The 17,635-nt window shown below is 48.9% G+C and overlaps 8 protein-coding genes across 8 annotated transcripts; 7 read left to right on the forward strand and 1 right to left on the reverse strand.

Annotated features, from left to right (window-relative positions):
* Positions 1-120: 120 nt before the first annotated feature.
* BDQ94DRAFT_126829 (sugar porter family MFS transporter) lies at positions 121-2,252 on the forward strand. The gene is made up of 2 exons (XM_026763882.1): positions 121-1,202; positions 1,258-2,252. The coding sequence occupies exons 1-2, from the start codon at positions 228-230 to the stop codon at positions 1,909-1,911; spliced, it is 1,629 nt and encodes a 542-aa protein (XP_026629029.1). The 5' UTR covers positions 121-227; the 3' UTR covers positions 1,912-2,252.
* A 1,842-nt stretch (positions 2,253-4,094) lies between these two features.
* BDQ94DRAFT_139523 (ribonuclease H-like domain-containing protein) lies at positions 4,095-5,649 on the forward strand. The gene has a single exon (XM_026765441.1). It carries the CDS (start codon positions 4,203-4,205, stop codon positions 5,211-5,213), a length of 1,011 nt encoding a protein of 336 aa, XP_026629030.1. The 5' UTR covers positions 4,095-4,202; the 3' UTR covers positions 5,214-5,649.
* Positions 5,650-6,225: 576 nt separating this feature from the next.
* BDQ94DRAFT_168321 (F-box protein) lies at positions 6,226-7,266 on the forward strand (the record flags this gene model as incomplete). The annotated part of the gene is made up of 1 exon (XM_026771019.1): positions 6,226-7,266. The coding sequence occupies one exon, from the start codon at positions 6,226-6,228 to the stop codon at positions 7,264-7,266; it is 1,041 nt and encodes a 346-aa protein (XP_026629031.1).
* Positions 7,267-7,990: 724 nt separating this feature from the next.
* Positions 7,991-9,120, forward strand: BDQ94DRAFT_186025 (uncharacterized protein; the record flags this gene model as incomplete). Its single annotated transcript, XM_026775035.1, has 2 exons — positions 7,991-8,985; positions 9,015-9,120. The coding sequence occupies 2 exons, from the start codon at positions 7,991-7,993 to the stop codon at positions 9,118-9,120; spliced, it is 1,101 nt and encodes a 366-aa protein (XP_026629032.1).
* A 632-nt stretch (positions 9,121-9,752) lies between these two features.
* BDQ94DRAFT_168323 (uncharacterized protein) lies at positions 9,753-10,454 on the forward strand (the record flags this gene model as incomplete). Its single annotated transcript, XM_026771020.1, has 1 exon — positions 9,753-10,454. The coding sequence occupies one exon, from the start codon at positions 9,753-9,755 to the stop codon at positions 10,452-10,454; it is 702 nt and encodes a 233-aa protein (XP_026629033.1).
* A 695-nt stretch (positions 10,455-11,149) lies between these two features.
* On the forward strand, positions 11,150-11,953 carry BDQ94DRAFT_168324 (uncharacterized protein; the record flags this gene model as incomplete). The annotated part of the gene is made up of 1 exon (XM_026771021.1): positions 11,150-11,953. The coding sequence occupies one exon, from the start codon at positions 11,150-11,152 to the stop codon at positions 11,951-11,953; it is 804 nt and encodes a 267-aa protein (XP_026629034.1).
* Positions 11,954-14,244: 2,291 nt separating this feature from the next.
* Positions 14,245-15,740, forward strand: BDQ94DRAFT_139525 (SDR family oxidoreductase). The gene is made up of 3 exons (XM_026765442.1): positions 14,245-14,774; positions 14,845-15,191; positions 15,243-15,740. The coding sequence occupies exons 1-3, from the start codon at positions 14,339-14,341 to the stop codon at positions 15,285-15,287; spliced, it is 828 nt and encodes a 275-aa protein (XP_026629035.1). The 5' UTR covers positions 14,245-14,338; the 3' UTR covers positions 15,288-15,740.
* Positions 15,545-17,251, reverse strand: BDQ94DRAFT_168326 (uncharacterized protein; the record flags this gene model as incomplete). The annotated part of the gene is made up of 9 exons (XM_026771022.1): positions 15,545-15,643; positions 15,693-15,821; positions 15,874-16,010; positions 16,060-16,077; positions 16,126-16,258; positions 16,311-16,580; positions 16,630-16,835; positions 16,882-16,925; positions 16,986-17,251. The coding sequence occupies 9 exons, from the start codon at positions 17,249-17,251 to the stop codon at positions 15,545-15,547; spliced, it is 1,302 nt and encodes a 433-aa protein (XP_026629036.1).
* Between the last annotated feature and the right edge of the window lie 384 nt (positions 17,252-17,635).

Here is a 17,635-nt window from a genome sequence, read left to right on the forward strand (position 1 = left end):
TGGGGGACATAAAAGGGCTTGCATCTCCCCAGATTCAACCTGTTTCAATCTTCCATCTCATTCCCGACAATCACTTATCTTGACTCTTACCCTACGGTGATCTTCAACCAATACCAACCTAGGGTCTCCTCCTTTCCCTCTATTTACTTTTCCTTCCTCTTTACATTGTCTCGGTTGACACTTTCCCTTCACTGATAAACAAACAAAACATTCTCCACGTGTCCACCATGGGTGTCGAAACCTCCGCTGACCACGGGGAGAACATCTCCCCGGCGGTCGCTCCCCAGCAGCACTCCAGCCAGGAGTCTTTCCAAAAGCCTCTTGGCGGTGTTGACACCCCTGTCCCCCGCGTTACTCTGCGGGCCTTCATCATGGCCGTCTTCGTCTCCATGGGTGGTCTCCTTTTTGGTTATGACACTGGTCAGATCTCCGGTTTCGAGCAGGAATCCGACTATCTCCGCCGCTATGGTATGAAGAATGCCCAGGGCGAATGGTACCTGAGTGACGTCCGCTCCGGTCTGTTGACCAGTCTGCTGTCCATTGGTACCTTGGTCGGTGCTCTCGTCGCTGCCCCCATCGCCAACAAGGTGGGCCGTAAGTGGTCCATCACCATCTGGTGTGTCATCCTCATGGTCGGCTTGATTGTCCAGATCTCCGCCCCCTCGGGCAACTGGGTCCAGATGGTCATGGGTCGTTGGACCACTGGTCTGGGTGTTGGTGCTTGCTCCCTGCTTGTCCCCATGTACCAGGGTGAGAGTGCCCCTCGTCACGTGCGTGGTGCGATGGTCAGTTGCTACCAGCTGTTCGTCACCTTCGGTATCTTCCTGGCCTACCTGATCAACCTGGGTACCAACACCCTGGAGGGCACTGCCCAATGGCGGATCACCCTCGGTCTGACCTTCCTGTTCGCCATTGTCCTCGGTGGTGGTATGGCTTTCTTCCCCGAGTCGCCTCGTTTCGACTTCCGCCACGGCCGCGTCGACCAGGCTCGCGCTACCATGGCCAAGCTGTACGGTGTGCCCGAGAACCACCAAGTCATCCTTCAGGAGCTCGACGAGATCCAGAACCAGCTCGAGGCCGAAACCGGCAGCGAGAAGTGGTACGAGTTTCTCACTGCGCCTCGCATGTTCTACCGTATCTGCCTGGGTATGGGCCTGCAGACCCTCCAGCAGCTGACTGGTTCCAACTACTTCTTCTACTACGTATGTATCCCCTGCAGATATTTCTTCAATGGTTCATAATACTAACCTGTTATAGGGTACCACCATCTTCAAGGGTGCCGGTCTGTCCAACAGCTTCGTGACCCAGTGCATTCTGGGTGCCGTCAACTTCGCTTGCACCTTCGGTGGTCTGTACACCGTTGAGAACTTCGGTCGTCGCAAGTCTCTGATCTTCGGAGCCCTGTGGATGTTCGTCTGCTTCATGATCTTCGCTTCGATCGGTCACTTCATGCTCGACGTCGCTGAGCCCGAGAACACCCCCGGCGTCGGTAAGGGTATGATTGTGTTGGCTTGCTTCTTCATTGCCGGATATGCCATGACCTGGGCTCCCATGGTCTGGACCATCACCGCCGAGCTGTACCCCTCCAAGTACCGTGCTCAGGGTATGGCTCTGGCCGTTGCTGCCAACTGGGCCTGGAACTTCCTGATCGGTTTCTTCACTCCCTTTATCACCAGCGCCATCGACTTCGCCTACGGATACGTCTTCGCTGGCTGCATGTTCGTCGGTGCCTTTGTCGTCTACTTCTTCGTCATGGAGGGTAAGGGCCGTACTCTCGAGGAGCTTGACTGGCTGTACGTCAACAAGATCAAGCCCTGGAAGAGCAGCAATTTCGAGATCCCTGCTCTGCACTCCTTCCAGTACGAGGAGGAGCGCAAGCAGTCTCGTTCTTACCACGCTGAGAACGCGTAAATATTGGGTTTGGAGTTTTGGGAGATTGTCTATATGTTGATGGCTATGGCTTGCATGATACTATTGCATGTTTGCATGTTGCATGATTCGCATGATACCTTATGTTTTTATACCATGTACTGTTAATTCATTTTAGAGTTGATGCATCAGCTCAATTTCAAAATTTCATTCTAGAGTCCGATTCCGCTTCTTTTCCTGTCTTTTTGTAGTGATTCGTATTGAGTCATCTGAACAGGGGTCCTTGAGAGTCAGCCTTGAATAGTATTGTATTCATAGTTCAATCTCTAGGTTCATCAACCGATAATTGCAGCTCAAATTGATTAATCAACAACCATCCCTTCACCTTTCCTATTGTAGTTCATAAAATTCACCCGAACCCAAGTGTGACAAAATTCCCTCATTCAATAATAACCTTGTCATAGTAATTCCAAATAGTCCACATCCCACCACATAAATACGCCAGAACCCTCCTCAACACACCCAACCAACAACTCCCCTCACACTCACTACCTCAACTTCCACCACGGCAGCACAAAATGCTTCGCTGCGCCACCAAACCTAACATCACGTGAACACCAACATCGCCACCCTCGCCACTCCCCCCAACCAATCAGAACAACGGAGCTTTTCCAAGGATGACACCGAGACATCTCGAAGCGTCGATCGGCAACATGCAACGCTTATGCTTACTTTTGAATTCTTGGTAACTTCCCGTTCACCACATGACCCCATCCAACCGGCATGTTCCCGTCATCAAGCCTATCTCTATATTCTAAAGTATAATTTTGGGAATCTGCCAAATATCCGTATTTCGGGTGTCTCCGTCGCTGTGTCGATGGTTTTATTATTGATGTCACATGAGGGGGTCACGAGGAGGTATATAAGAGAAGACAGAAGTACCAGTTGTGTACTTCTTTTCCTCTGCAGGAGGAGGGGGGGAGGGAGATGTTGGGCAGGACATGGTTTCTATTTATATATATTATGGTGGGTTGTTTGTGTGTTATGTCGTCGCGGACGTATAGCTATCCAAGATGATGTCTCCAGTCTGGTTTTCCTGCCGGCTGATGGGAATTCGTTCTTGAAAGCATGGATGCTGGAAGAGACATCTACTGCGCGCTATGTCTTGCTGTGAAGTGGGGGATGGTACCTGCATTGATGAACCGGTCATGGTTTTGGGAAGTTTCCAAGGCCGTATTCCAGAGAGACTTCGACATGGCATTGCGACTCGCTCTGAATAATGACGAAAACACATGCCGAGGGGAGGCTTATACGTTCGCTAACAGCTTCCAAAACGATTTATGGCCTTCTGGTCGGCGGGTAGAATAGCCTCCCTGATAGTATCAGTATAACCTATATACAACAGGCTTTGGTCTAGATGGATATTTTCTCACTCTTCCACCACCTCTCCGACTTTCGCACTGACGCTCTGGATAACACTGATATATATTGATACGGGTAATAAGTAAGTGAAGAGAGACGGATGTCAGACTTTCTCACCAGCTATCTTTGTCTATCTCGACCAGCTAGCCATGTACGGGTGTCTCGACCACGACGAAGGGCCGGATTACGGTATACTCCAGAGAGAACAGCTGGAGGACTTTCGATAAATGAGAACGGAGAAGAAACCATGAATGGTCCTTTTATTAGAATTAATATCTATCGAGTGGAGTTTTTCAAACCATGGCGATACAATAGTTTCTCGCGTTTCTCTGCGGATATGGAAAACTGGCTCACCCGCACGGCTCGTTGCGAACTTGTCGAAAACCAACGGTAGAAGGAACACAGCATGACTGGAGGAGAGAATTATTGTTATCAGCAAACTCCAATACAACATGAAACTCCCGGACCGAAGCGCTCTATAAAAAATGTGGCCAGTGAGGATGTGACTGTCTGTTTCAGGAGCCGGGGTAAGGGTTCACAGTACATTAGCGCTGCAACGACGGGGTTACTATATTTAGCTCGGCGCTTATGAGGAACGCCGGAAGGCCATGGCCAGTCAAGATTTTCTTGATGAGGAAGACTGACAGCATTGGCGCGTATAGACTTTGGGACGTCCAATAGATCAAGAGGGTGGTATGTGATGATGCGCACTTACGCAGTCCCTAAGAACATGGACTATAAAAGCGGGAGTCAGACACCGTCTTCTGAATCTATAACTATCCATCTACATTCTTCCTACTATAATTCTTTTACCAATACACCAACCAAATTTAATAATCTACCACCAACCAAACAACTTAATAACCACCTACACCAACAAACCGTCCTAATAATAACCATCAACCGCCACAATGACTATCACCATGTTCACCCCAATCGAACTGCCGCCAACCTACTATATATCCCTCCACATGAACGTCCCTATATCCCCCCTATACCCCTGGGGGATGCCATATACCAGATCCACAAGTTTCGCCCACACCACTACCATCTACACCAACACAAACACCACCACCATCGAACGCAAGGACAGTGGCATCTGCATCCCCTCAAATACCACTTCCCGCAAACCAAGCACCATCACCATCAACCCAAAACCAACAACAACAACATACGCTGCACCCTCCCGCTGGACGACCCTAACCTCCCCAGCCGAGCAGACCAAAGCTCTCGACTTCCTAACCAACAACTACCACACAATCCAAACCCTCCAAGCAGCCAACTACACCATCACCCCAGACACAACAAAGAACAACATCCGCTTCCAACAAACCCCAAACACCAACAACCCTTCCGCCCGTCGTGCAGTCTCCTTAGACTGCGAAATGGTAACCGACACTACGGGCCGTACCCAACTCTGCCAAGTGAGCATGGTAGATGTCCTCACGGGGGAACTCCTCCTCGATCAGCCTGTGCTGCCAACCGAACCTGTCTCCGACTGGCGGACAAAATGGAGCGGTATGACCGCCGAACTCATGGCGCAACACGTCGCCGCTGGAAGAACGGTGAACGGGTATGAAGGGGCTAGAGCCCGTGTGTGGGAATACATCGACCAGAAGACGATTCTGGTCGGTCAGAGTCTGAATTTCGACTTGGATGTGTTGGGGATCGTGCATGAGAGGATTGTGGATACGTATCTTCTTATGAGGGGGCAGAGGAGAGGGAGAAGTTGTCGCCTACGAGATGTCGTGCGGGATTGTTGTGGGGTCGAGATTCAGAGGGGAGAAGAGGTGGAAGGGGGGCATGATTGTGCGGAGGACTGTTATGCTGCCAGAGAGGTGGCGCTGTGGGCTGCTGAGCATCTCGGTAGAGATGAAGGTGGGGGTAGTACCCGAAGTTTTTGTGTTGAGAGTTTCATGTAATGGGTACTACTTCCCGATGGAGGGTTGTGCTTCCTCGTGTGGAGCTATATTTATACTTTCTCTGCTTCGCGACAGCATCTATCTCAAGAAGCATGAGTCCAATCGGTGACAAATTACAACTGTCTTCTGCATACTTTCCTGCGACATGCTACTGTATACCTCGTGATGGTGAGTGGGCTACGTTCCATGCCTGGACTCTAAGGGTGGATACTTGTTATACCACTCATCTTAACTCATCAAGGATGGAAAAAATACTATAACACTGCTGTCTGTTCGTGGCTGGCTCACAGCACTTTGGGTTGTGATTGGAGTATGGGGTGAACTCATGGCTCCTTTCTACTGAGATCGCTCAGATGGCGCAGAGCATTATGCTTTCTCTATATAACTGATGAGTTGGCTATATTAAGATACCCGATTATGTTTTGAATCAAATGACAATATCTACTATGATTTTGCTGCTGTGTCCGTTTCTCAATCGCAGGCGTAGTGACTCATAGTAGTATGTAGCTGTAAGTATGACGAGATATTTGATGCAATAGAAAACGGTGGAAAGTAACATGCATCTAAGTGACATATGCGTAACTTGTAAGTACATGGCGCATGTTGAAGGTAAGTTTTCCCATTTATAGCTACCCTGGACAAAGGATGTTCCCGCCAAAGATCGAGGATCTGGTATACACACAAAGCGCAAGAAGATGGTAAACCTTAAAATACAAAGAGCACGAAATATGTTCACAATAGTCTTTCATTCAATCGCATCTTCTATGTTATATCCATACTCACAAGGGCTTTCTCCTTACCCTTTATGCTGTGTCACAAGCATATATACCCCATCCCTGCAAGCCCATCCAAACAGAGCCACGACCTTTCAATGTCCAAAAAAAGACCCAACCCCGTTACACAAACCCAACCCTGAGTAATGTCACCAACCACTACATCCACAAGGACCACAGCAGAGCAAACCACAATGACAGCTTCAAAACCAACCACAGAACCCACCCCAACCCCCAAAATGGACACCGTCTTCAGCATCACCGAACTAGTCGAATACATCCTTCTCCGCTTCGACATATTCGACCTGATGCGCGCCCAGCTGGTCTGCCGGCAATGGCGCACGCTAATCACCACGCGCGGCCCGCTCCGAACAGCCCTATTCTACGACTTCCCCCACCCGTACCCCACCGAACCAACCTTCAACCCACTCATCCGATACCTCCTCCCAGTGATATACCCCGCCCCAGACACTACCAAACACACCTCCCCAATCTTCATGCCTGAAGACATCCAGACCATCCGCCTCGGCAACGACACAGCCTACCACAAGGCCGTCTTCCGCCCCGAAGCCTCCTGGCGACGCATGAGACCCATGAATATCCCGTGCCGGGTGCGCAAAGTAGTCAGTTTGACCGTTGAGGGTGATCAGGATCCAGCGAAGAACTTGATGGTGTATGATAAAGAGGCTGGGCAGGATCCAGTGCTCGGGGCGACGATGGATCTCGTGTGGGATGTGCTGTTGCATGTTCTGGGGAGGTGGCCGACGAATGGGATGGCGGTGGAGTGGAGGCCTGTTAGGGAGGGGAGCGGGGAGTGGGATAATAATTGGACGGACGGGGTGAGTGATGAGGAGAAGGAGAGGTTGAGGGCGCCGTACGAGTGCTCGGTTGTTTCGTCGACTCCGGATCCCCTGTTTGGGAAGTGTGATTGGGAGAAGTTCACGTTCGTGAGGGTGAAGCCGCCGGTTAGGATGAAGACTATGGCGAGGGAGTATCTGGGTATGAAGAACCAGTGGGCGTTGGATAAGTTTGATTCGAAGATTTGGGGTCCGGATTTGCCTCCGAAGTTTGCGCATAGAGGGGATTGGAAGTGGGTTAATGATGATGGGACTGATGGTGTGCCGTGGGATCAAGGAGAGGGTGAACAGCAGAATGAGGATGATGGAATACGGCCTGTTGAGGATGAAAATGATAGCGGTACGGAGTGGTCTTGGGACGAGGTTAAGGAGTATTTTGATAGGCCGGATTGCTACTGGGTGCCTTATTATAGGCCGGCTTGAGATGGTTGAGATGTTGGTGTATATTATCTTGTTAGATCACTGTCTTCTACTGGCGGTGCTGATTATGCTGGTAATGCTGGGTTGTCGGAGTATCCACTGGGACTGTGCGATAATGATTTGTTAGATATTCGAAGCGGGTTGTCTGGCTAAATCATGGAATGGATGTGACAGTGATGTAGCCTGTAGAGCAATATTGTCCTTAGACCTCGTCTGTGCACTTGCCGAAATGTAGACGTAAATTGTCCTGCACACTGAATAGTATAACTCTGATCAATAGAGCATTGGATCTCGTAAAAGACCACTCACGTGATCCCATTGCTTCACTGAAATAGCACGGGGGTAAACAAATCGAAGAAGAATGCTTCTCTCCGGATTGCTCCATTGCTATATCGATACATTACCCTCTATCAAGTACGTGAGTCAAAATTTTGGCAGCGCCACCACTTCCAGTCCAGCCTATCATGAGATGACAGCTGTTTGTGCAACATCGTGTAAGAAGCAGTTCCAGTCTAGAAACTCCAATATCCGCAGTCATTGCGTAAAAGGTATATGGATGCGTGTGTGGCGCATGCAACAACATTGCAAGGGCCGGAACCAGACAGTGATACACTGAAGGAATGATGGAAGATTGCATCGGAGTACGTTGATAGTCCGAACGGTATTTCGAGGAAAGATTCTCCAGCGACGTGACAATAAGCTGGCAGCATTTCAGAAAAGCATAAATATGGCCGTCTGCTCCCCATTTCTTCAGATCTGCTCCATACTCCAAGCTCTTCTAGAGTGTCTCATATACCGTCAAGGCATGCCACGCATGACGCCGATGAACGCCCTCGACGAACACCAAAATCCATCATTCGTGGCATGGGATGATGCTTCCCCAGCCCCCGGAAACCCAATGGAAAGGCCAACATTCCCCGGAGACGACGGTGATGGCGACAAACGGCACTCGGCAGCGCAGAGGGCGCTAGCAATACCAGAGATATTGGAGATGATCTTGATCCGGCTCGCCTTTGCGGATCTGTTGATAATGGAGCGCGTCTGTCGGTCCTGGCAACACATAATGCGGGAGTCCATCGTGATCCGACGGGCCCTCTTTTTCGAACAGTCATTGGCCTCTTCTATCGAAGAGCCGGCGTTAAATCCTTTCTTTGAAAAGTGGTTCTGTCCCCTACACTGCTGCAAGTACACCGGGGACTATTTTATTCAAAACGGGCCCAGCGGAAAGTTTGCCTGGTTTGAGGATGCCAAGCTGAAGGCAATTGTCCTCCACGAGCAGGCATCGTGGCGACGGATGTGGCCATCGAATGTGCCTGTCGTCCTCGAAGCCGTCAGCCTGCACACGAGTAGGCAGGACCCGGGGCCGGGAATCAGTGAACATGTCGATTTGAACAGGGAGCACAGTCTCCTAGGGAGTGATACCAACGGCATGACTCTCTGCGGATTCTTGGAAGCAATGGTATCACTTATGAACCATTCGAAGTCACCGCAATTCACGCTGTTCTGGAAGAAGACGGCAGAAAGTAATACTAGCAGGCCACGTTGGCAACTAGTTGCTGTCTTGAGTCCGAGCCAGCTGATGTCACCGCGTTTCGGCACCAATCCAATTTATCCTGAGATCTCGAAGACGAGGTTCGTTGACCTCCTCGATGATGCTGAGAAGAGCAAGTTCCTCGACTGGACCAGAAGGGTGGATGAATACTATAACACTCATGTTGACTGGTAATAGACTACTGATGAATGCTCAGCAGGTCTGTTGCTACTTATATCAGTATATGGCGGTCAACATGTAACGGGGAAGTCGAGATGTTTGCTGCGGATCTTGCTTTACAAATGATCCTTCGCTTGATAGAATAATAGATAGATCCTAAAATAAACATTACACTGTGCTGAAGTCTGCCACTGATAAAAGAAGGGCCACCTCAGAAGGCTACCGAACTCGGCTATTGGCGTACAAGCTCGCTTGGTGTACAACTGAAGATCGTTCCCATGTCCTTGAATTAACAAATTGAAATTTTGTCTCGAATGCGCATCGTATGTTATACCAAAATTCAATAATGAGTGCTCGGCTCTGAAAAATAGGTAATCTGGTAATATCTTCTGCGGCTTACTGTTTAGCCGACAGGTTCAGATTATGGAAGGCCGACACAGTCAACGAAAGAGTGAATATATCATGACCTCTCCGTGGAAGCCACCTCACCAGCCATTACCAAAAAATAGCGACACTAGTGAATGAAGACACGCGGCTCATTTGGAGGTACTGCTGACGGTTCTATTTGGCTTGTGCACAAAGTAGACAACTGATCTCCTTTCTCTTTCCTCCTCGAAAATAATAGTATGTTTCCATCTCGGAACACACCAAGGTTTATCTGAATGATTTCGGACACTGCTTGGGGTAAGAGTGGAATGTCCTACATAAACTCGATATTAATGACCAGCCTAGAACGATAAATGACTGACTTCTTCACGAAAGTATAGGACCGGCCGCAATGAACGCTGCAACTAAGGTGCTCCTCCTCCCCGAGTTGCTGGAGGAAATTCTGCTCTATCAGAAGGATTACCGGTTTCTCTTCCTTGCTCAACGCGTGTGTTCGCAATGGCAAGCCGTTATCATGCAGTCCCATAAAATTCGACAAGTCCTATGGCTAGTTCCCAGGGAGCATGAAAAGCCACGTATCAATCCTTTTTTTGTGACTCAATTTTGCAACTGGAAAGGACCTCCGCATCTAACGCGAGTACCTTCTACCCATCAGATCTCCCTGAAAGAATGGTTCATCGATAAACGGCGTCGAACAGCCATGTTTCATCCGCAAGCATCCTGGAGACGAACGCTCCTCGCAAATATCCCGTGTGTGTTATCTGTCAAACTCACAGGTCCAGCCAAGCGTGCATCCTACACTTGGAAGAGTAAGAAGACCAGTGGTCAGAGGACCTCCAGCAGTAACAACAACAACGGGATGACAATGGGAGAATTCATTGACTACTCGGTAGCGTTTAGTTGCCGCTTCAAAATCCCGCGCTGGCACTTGGAAAATAATCTGCCGAGTGCGTACCGCGACGGTAATGGGGACAAATGCTCCTGGGACCTTACCATTCACGGGCATGCCGATACGTATGGAATGACACCAAATTTATGGGGCGTCAAGACCGGTAGACCAGCCTGGAAGATCTCATTAACATGGAGGATCTGAAAATACATATTCCCGCACAGAACGTCGAAGAATATCTGTAGGATGGCCTTCTACGAGAGGATTAATATTATTTCATTATGGGGAGTGAATAATTCTGAAAGCCATGGACAAGAAAGGGAGGCAAATTTCCAACCAACTCTACTTACCCCAGCCTCTGGTTGGATTGGACTGAGAATACAGACAGAGCAAGATAGAAAAAGGCTCAATCCACAAATAATTTATGTTCGTTACATGCTCTCTATACATGTGTGAAGCAATAACGTAAACAGGAACGTGCCTGTTGAATACTCAGCATGTGTTTTGTAAACCTACTTTCATGCAGAACCACCCACAAAGAAAGTAAGTGGTATAGTTCAACACCAAATAATGCATTGAACACGGGATTTTCCACACATCGAGAACAAAGTTTCTATAACAAGCAAGCGCCACTTCTACTTGGCTTGAATGACGATAAGCAACGGCATCGGGAAACAGAATCTGAATCCTTGTTAGACGGGTATAGACAAAGTTCAGCCGACACAACATGGCTCTTCCCACGCGAAGTACACAAATCAACGACCCCCACACCGCCACAGATGCAATCTGTGACCTTGACAGTGATAACTACTCACAGACATAAGAAGACATAACTACACTCGACTGCCAAACACCAACTTCCCTTCTTCATACCACTAAGCGTCAAAAAGACATCCAAAATGCCTGACAAACAGCCCCTCAGCCCACTCGTCCCCAGAAGCATTCCTCAAACTACCATACCCAACATCGTTCCCCACCACCATCACCATCACTCTTCCACCCGCCAAACAGGAAGCAACAGCTCATCTCCTCGCACCATGCACAATCGCTTACCTCCACTCATGCTTCCCGGCGCGTCCCCGCGTCTCTCAACCCTCGAACCCTTCACCACTACGACAAGCCCTTCCACCTCCTTTCCATCTCCCTCCTCTTCTGCAACTTCAGACCCTCTGGCAGACATTCTCAGGTCCACACCTGATCAACACGCCCTCAACGAAGAACAAACCTTGAAGCTCTGGCACAAAATCCTAGTCAAGATCTACCCACCAAATGGGGGGTTCACCCATGACCTCCGCACCGCTGAGATCAACGGTGCACGTATCATTTGCTGTCTTGTTAAACAGGTCACCTGGCCTAGACCTGGGAGTGAGCCTGTTTCTTCTCCAATGGCCGTCATCTTGTGCAAGGGGGCTGATGAGTACCATCGCAAGGATACATGGGATCGGACTTCAAGTCAATTGTCGCAGCTGAGTAACATTCCAGGACAGCCTTGGTGCGCTGTGGCGTATGGGTGCAAGTTGGTGTGCATGTATAGGTGTACACAGAAGTTTGAAGGTTTTGAGATGTTTAGGACGGGGAGTTGGATGTTTGATGTCGAGGTTCGGAATGGGAGAGTTTTGTTGAAGCAGCTTCTGGATGATGTCAAGTTCGGGAGGTGGAAGGCTATGAATAATGGGAGAGGGCCAAATCTTCGTGGGCTTTAGTTGGGGGTTGGGGTACGCCTTCGGCAAAAGTGGCACCTCCGAAGTGGATTTCGCAGAAGGAAACCAGGTATAGCACGCTAAAAAGTTGGCTAAATGCGTCATTAATTATCATTATTCCTCCTCTGATCTGAGACAGGGCTGACGGAGAATAGCTGACCGTGGATGCTCGGGGGTGAAAGCGTTGCAAAACAAGGATAAACAGGACCTAAACTACTGTATTGACAAGATATCATCAAGCTAGGAACTACGGGATTAAAAGTCAGCTACATGAGGTTCCCTAAAGGTATAGTAGAGCCATAGATAGCCTTTCTGGAAACAGGTGCGAGCGGGCTCTCATAAAAACTTATCAGAAAGGAGTGCGCAAAGAACTATACAATACCAGAAAAAGTAATTTCTATGGAGAGATCTTATATGAAATCTTATATTAGGAAAAAGTCAGCTCCAAGTATTCGGGTCAGTGAATAAAACCCAGAACCAATTTTATAAATACATCTCAGGATTTGATTGATATAGCTGAATACCATAGCTGAATATATGACATAGAGGAAATCTTACAGCTCAATGGCTCTACTGACTACAGGCATGTTGGCAAGATCATTCTGGCCGTGCTGAATTCGGGTGACACTTACCATAATCAACAAAGCAATCAATAATTCTGCGGTTGGACTAGTATTGGTTGGTGTTCATAGAATATAGTTTTCCAAGAGACTGAGGAAGTAGATTTTGATTCATGTGTTTCTTTATTGTGTGGCAACAGTATGTAGCTATTACAACCGTGATCCTAGTCGAAATTCTCCTGCAACAGAACTAATCCTACGTCCAACTCCTTTTGAGCATCGGAAACACAAAGACCCACTACTTTGCCATCTGGAATATGGTGCTCGGGTAATGAGCGGCCCCGACGTCGAACAGGCGCAGCTGTGCGCGCAATAATATGTGGATCCATGTACATAACCGTGTGCGCAGCCGCGTGCACAGCCCCAATGCGCTGAGCCGCCAGCGCAGCCCGACAGGTGGGTGTTAGCGCCCGTCCATATATACTTGGAGGGACTTTATGCTTGAACCTATTGCATCTTACGTTGTTCATAGTGCACCATCACACCCCCTTCCGCAGTATTCAATGAGATATTTTGCGACATCGTGTACAACAAGCTTAGACAATATACATAATACGATATTTAAGACATTCCAGCATGTCTCAGTCTTCTCCCGTCACGTCACTCTGTTCAGTGCGCTGAAGGCTATCAATCCGGGCTCGACCACATCGCCTGTCAGCATCTTCTGGACTAACGCATGCATCGCCTTCTTTCCACTCTTTTCGGGATTCAAAATTGCCAACAAAGGGGTAGTCCGGGGAGATGACAAACGGCCTGATTGCGCCGTGCTCCAAATCTCCATGCTTAACTCGTCCCCTGAAACTCTTTCCAAGGAAGCTGTTCCATCTGAGCAGCCAGTATTCGTTGTGCAGTGTCAAAGTCCAGAAAAGGATACTCCGGCCGGGTGGAAATTAGCAGAGGATCAGCTACTGGATTACTGCATGAGGAACGTCAATGGAACAACGCGAATCTTTGCAGCTACGGCAATCGGAACGAGAGTCAGATTCTGGAAATACGATAGACCTAATTTTACGCCTTTTTTCCAAGACGATGGAATTTACGACTTCGTTGATGGTCCTGCTAGTTTTGAAGTTGAACAGTGTCTGAACTATATTCGAGAGGATGGATGGAACTGGGCACATGACGAACCTATTGTATAATGAAATACATCATGGTGTCCAATCACAGCAGTTATCGTTATCGTGGATATGCTAGCGCCGGTCACATCCTAAGGTCTAGTATCGCAGGCCTCGGATTATCATATTATTACTCGAACCAAGATAGCTTGACCGAGTTTCTGGAGAGTTTCTGGAGATTCCAAAAAATATAGAATTTGACTAGAATTTGGCTAATGATCTAGCGTGGCCTTGCTTGTATTGTTAAATGCTAGTCGGGTTGTCTGCCCCCAGCCCGCTATTTGTAGATGCGGACAGATCCTCTGAAAAAAAGAAACAAAATAAAATCCACCTCAACCAGCTACTTCAATATAGTAGTTCAAGTAGGTATCACATCACAACCCCTTGCGCCGTATATTTATAATTCTTTATAAGTTCCCAACGAACCCTCTCACCGCAACAAACCAGACTATTCCCTATTGAGGCTGATACGATAACGTTATTATTAATAGAACCCACGAGTCCCGTAATCCACGGATCCGGTTTCTGCCTGGATACGAGAATCTCCACAACCCGTAAGCTTACCTCCTTCCTCTGGCTTTATAAACCACATCATCCCCGATCCTTGCCATTAAATACTTGCATCACAGACCACTCCATCGAAATAATCAACCATGTCCCTCCCCACCGTCCTCATCACCGGCTGCAGCGCAGGCGGTATCGGCTCCGCCCTAGCCGAAGCATTCCACGAGCGGAACCACCACGTCATTGCGACTGCCCGTTCCGTGGACAAAATGTCGCATCTGTCCAAGTACCCCAACATGACTCTGCTCAAGTTAGATGTAACTTCTCCCGATGATATCGCTGCCGCTGTGGAAGCGGTTAAATCACTCACCGGCGGGACGTTAGACTACCTTGTGAACAACTCCGGTCTCCCGCTTACGTTTCCGGTATTGGAAACAGACATCGAGAAAGCCAGAGAGGTCTTCGAGGTGAACTTCTGGGGAGTCGTAAGAATGGTGAATGCGTTCTCCGAGATGGTGATTGCCTCAAAAGGCGTTATCGCAAATCATTGCTCCATGGGTGGGGTTATGACGGTTCCGTGGAATGGTCCGTGCTCGAATTTCATTACGGCGTGAGCAGGAGTTGCTCGGAATGATAATACTAATTTGAGAGATAGCGTTTTACACATCTTCAAAAGCAGCATTGAAATCCTATAGCGAGGGTCTTCGCCATGAACTCGCACCATTCGGAGTCAGAGTCGTGACCATCATGACTGGTGTCGTGGGGTCGAATCTCTGGACTCGCGCGCCGGAGTTCAATCTCGAGGGATCTAGATATGCGCCTGCGACAAAGGAGATGATGGATATTGCGACTGGGGCGACCACAGGCGGCACGATGCCTTGTTCGGATTATGCGCGTCGGGTGGTTGATGACCTGGTTGGTGGGAAGACTGGGCTTATTTGGAGGGGGAAGATGGCCTCCATTGGGTGGTTTTTGACGTCGTTCATGCCGACGTGGTTTTTGGTACGTATATATGTTGCTGGCACTGAGTTAATTCTTGCTGATTAGGTGTAGGATATGATGACAAATCACAGGAGTGGATTTGACAAATTGGGTTGATGCGACGAGCACCGAGATCGAGTTTTACTGTGTGCGCATTGGTTTCACAGATACTATCTCATGCTACCGGTGACTTTGAGTCAAGATGCTTTGCGGATGCATGTATACTATACGACTAATCAACAGGGAGAGCCTGAGCGAGAAGCATTTCTTTGCAAGACTATTCATATCGCGTCCTCCCCCTTGATGCCTGTATTCTATCCGTCGCCTATCTGAGACCCTTGCCCTAAATCGCCTAAGTTACCCTACCTCTGTGTCTACAGCCGCGAATTCAACTCTTCTCCACGAGCTGACTGCTCCACCGCGGCGCGCCGAGCATCCTCTGCCTCGTAGGTTTCCCTCCACGCCTCCTCGACCTAAGACACAGATTAGTATTCTAAACCAGTATTTCCGATGGCAACATACATTATAGCTATACAACCACCCATGGTCATCATCCCACTTGTTGGCAACAATCATCGATACAGCTTCATCGAAGTCGTCCGTTGCTTTAACCGAAACGTCTGATTTTCCATAACCATCCAGAATGTCATACTGCAATGTCATTAGTAGATGTAGAGATGAACATCTGCACAACGGTACTGACCATGGCCGCATAATGTGGTGCTCGAACTCTATCGAAGAGTTCCAATCCTTCTTGTATCGGAAGACCTCGCTCGTGGGCCCATTTCACGGCGCGGGTGAGTACGTAAACGTCCTCAAGGGCAAAGGCGGCGCCAGCGCCTAGATCGGTCAGTACTCCGTCTTTCCTGATGGAACTTACTTGAATTACCGAATGCACCGGATAGAGCTGCATATGGTTAGCATCTAGGCGAATCATAGACCGATGAGAACATACGATGCGACGCGTCACCGATAAGCGCGATCGATCCATGAGAGACAACACTCGACAACCGTGGTCCAGAGAAAAGTGCAAATTTCTTGACTACCTTGATCTTATCCAGTACGCTTTGAAGAGCTGGTGAGAAGTCCTACTCGGTATGGTCAGTGAGGTTATGTTGGGGTGAAATCCAAGCTACATACTTTGTATCTCCAGCTGAACTCCTCCACACTTGCATCCTGCCCCCAACTAACTGGAGCAGTCTCCGCAGTTTGAGGTACTCGCGCAGCGATCTCATAAACATTGTTGTTCAAATTGCAGGTGTACAGACGATCGGCTGGTCCATGCCAGAAGGTCACGGAGTCTGGGATTCCAGGGATACTCAGGATGTCACGGGCATCTGCAAGTGCACGGTATGCTGTAGTTCCGATGTACTTGAGACGGTGATCGGGGTGGGCGAATTGTCGGACGACCTAAAGTGTGAGTGAAGGGTCGATTGTAAAAGAAGGTTCGGTCACTGACTGATCGGACACCATCAGCCCCAACGAGAAGGTCAACTTCATCAGTGTGGCCATCCTCAAAGCGTAAGAAGAATGCGCCAGAGGCGAGCTGGACAACTTCGGCGAGTCGACTTGACAGTCGGAGCTTCGATTTGTCGACACCTTTTAAGAGAGCCTGTTGCAGCACGGAGCGCAGCGTGCGGGCGTGAAGATAGCGAGGAGGTGTGCCTGATATGGTCAGAAGCTAGGCAATTGCAGTTTCAAGGGTCCAAACCTTCCTGTGCCTTCGACAACAATAGCTCCCCAGTCCTCCCGTTTCTATATACCAACGGCTCAGTTAAGTCCATCAAGTCCATAGGATAGAGAATGAATATTCACCGATGCTGAACTGAGTGCCCATCTGCCGGACGGAACAGATCTTTCGGGTCGATGTTGTCATATACACCAAACACATCGAGCATACGCCAAGTATTTTGCTGGATGCTGATCCCTGCACCAACTTCCCGAAGCTCCCGAGCCTGCTCATAGACACGTAGTTCCACAAAGGGCAGTTTGGCAAATTCAATGGCTGCTCCCAGTCCTGCAGGACCAGCACCAATTATAGCAACCCGCAGTTTAGCTGGAAGTACTGAGTCGATGGTCATTTGGTGTGGCTGATTACAAGAGTTTGATTGCAGAAGGCGAGATTCACATCGGAATGTCGTTTGACAATCCTACGGATAACGCCCGCACTTAAGTAGTCCTCCTCGTTTATATTACTTCGTGACATCGGAGACAATGATAGGTTCGATAAGGTGGCAGGCAGGGGATTGTTATTATCAATCTTACTGTGGAATTGCGTGATTGGCGTTAGTTGTGGCGTGGAGAGGCGGGGTTGTCTTCCGGGTATCAGAAACAGCGAGGGTCTACTTCGGTCGTGATGTTAAGCCATCACAAGGCGAATCATGAAGAATTATGAACACCAATTCAATGTTTCATCTTGATCGAACTGCCTGGCAACCATGAGGAGACCGCGGGTATTGACCTGG

The sequence above is a fragment of the Aspergillus welwitschiae genome (genome assembly GCF_003344945.1).
Source record: "Aspergillus welwitschiae strain CBS 139.54b unplaced genomic scaffold BDQ94scaffold_8, whole genome shotgun sequence".
Classification (NCBI taxonomy): domain Eukaryota; kingdom Fungi; phylum Ascomycota; class Eurotiomycetes; order Eurotiales; family Aspergillaceae; genus Aspergillus; species Aspergillus welwitschiae.

Bases quoted from the DNA above. Each gene is read 5' to 3' on its own strand.
- BDQ94DRAFT_126829 (XM_026763882.1), top strand. From the start codon at position 228: ATGGGTGTCGAAACCTCCGCTGACCACGGGGAGAACATCTCCCCGGCG. The intron at 1,203-1,257 runs GTATGTATCCCC...AACCTGTTATAG, and splicing joins CCAACTACTTCTTCTACTAC to GGTACCACCATCTTCAAGGG.
- BDQ94DRAFT_139523 (XM_026765441.1), top strand. From the start codon at position 4,203: ATGACTATCACCATGTTCACCCCAATCGAACTGCCGCCAACCTACTAT.
- BDQ94DRAFT_139525 (XM_026765442.1), top strand. From the start codon at position 14,339: ATGTCCCTCCCCACCGTCCTCATCACCGGCTGCAGCGCAGGCGGTATC. The intron at 14,775-14,844 runs GTCCGTGCTCGA...TTTGAGAGATAG, and splicing joins TATGACGGTTCCGTGGAATG to CGTTTTACACATCTTCAAAA. The intron at 15,192-15,242 runs GTACGTATATAT...GATTAGGTGTAG, and splicing joins TCATGCCGACGTGGTTTTTG to GATATGATGACAAATCACAG.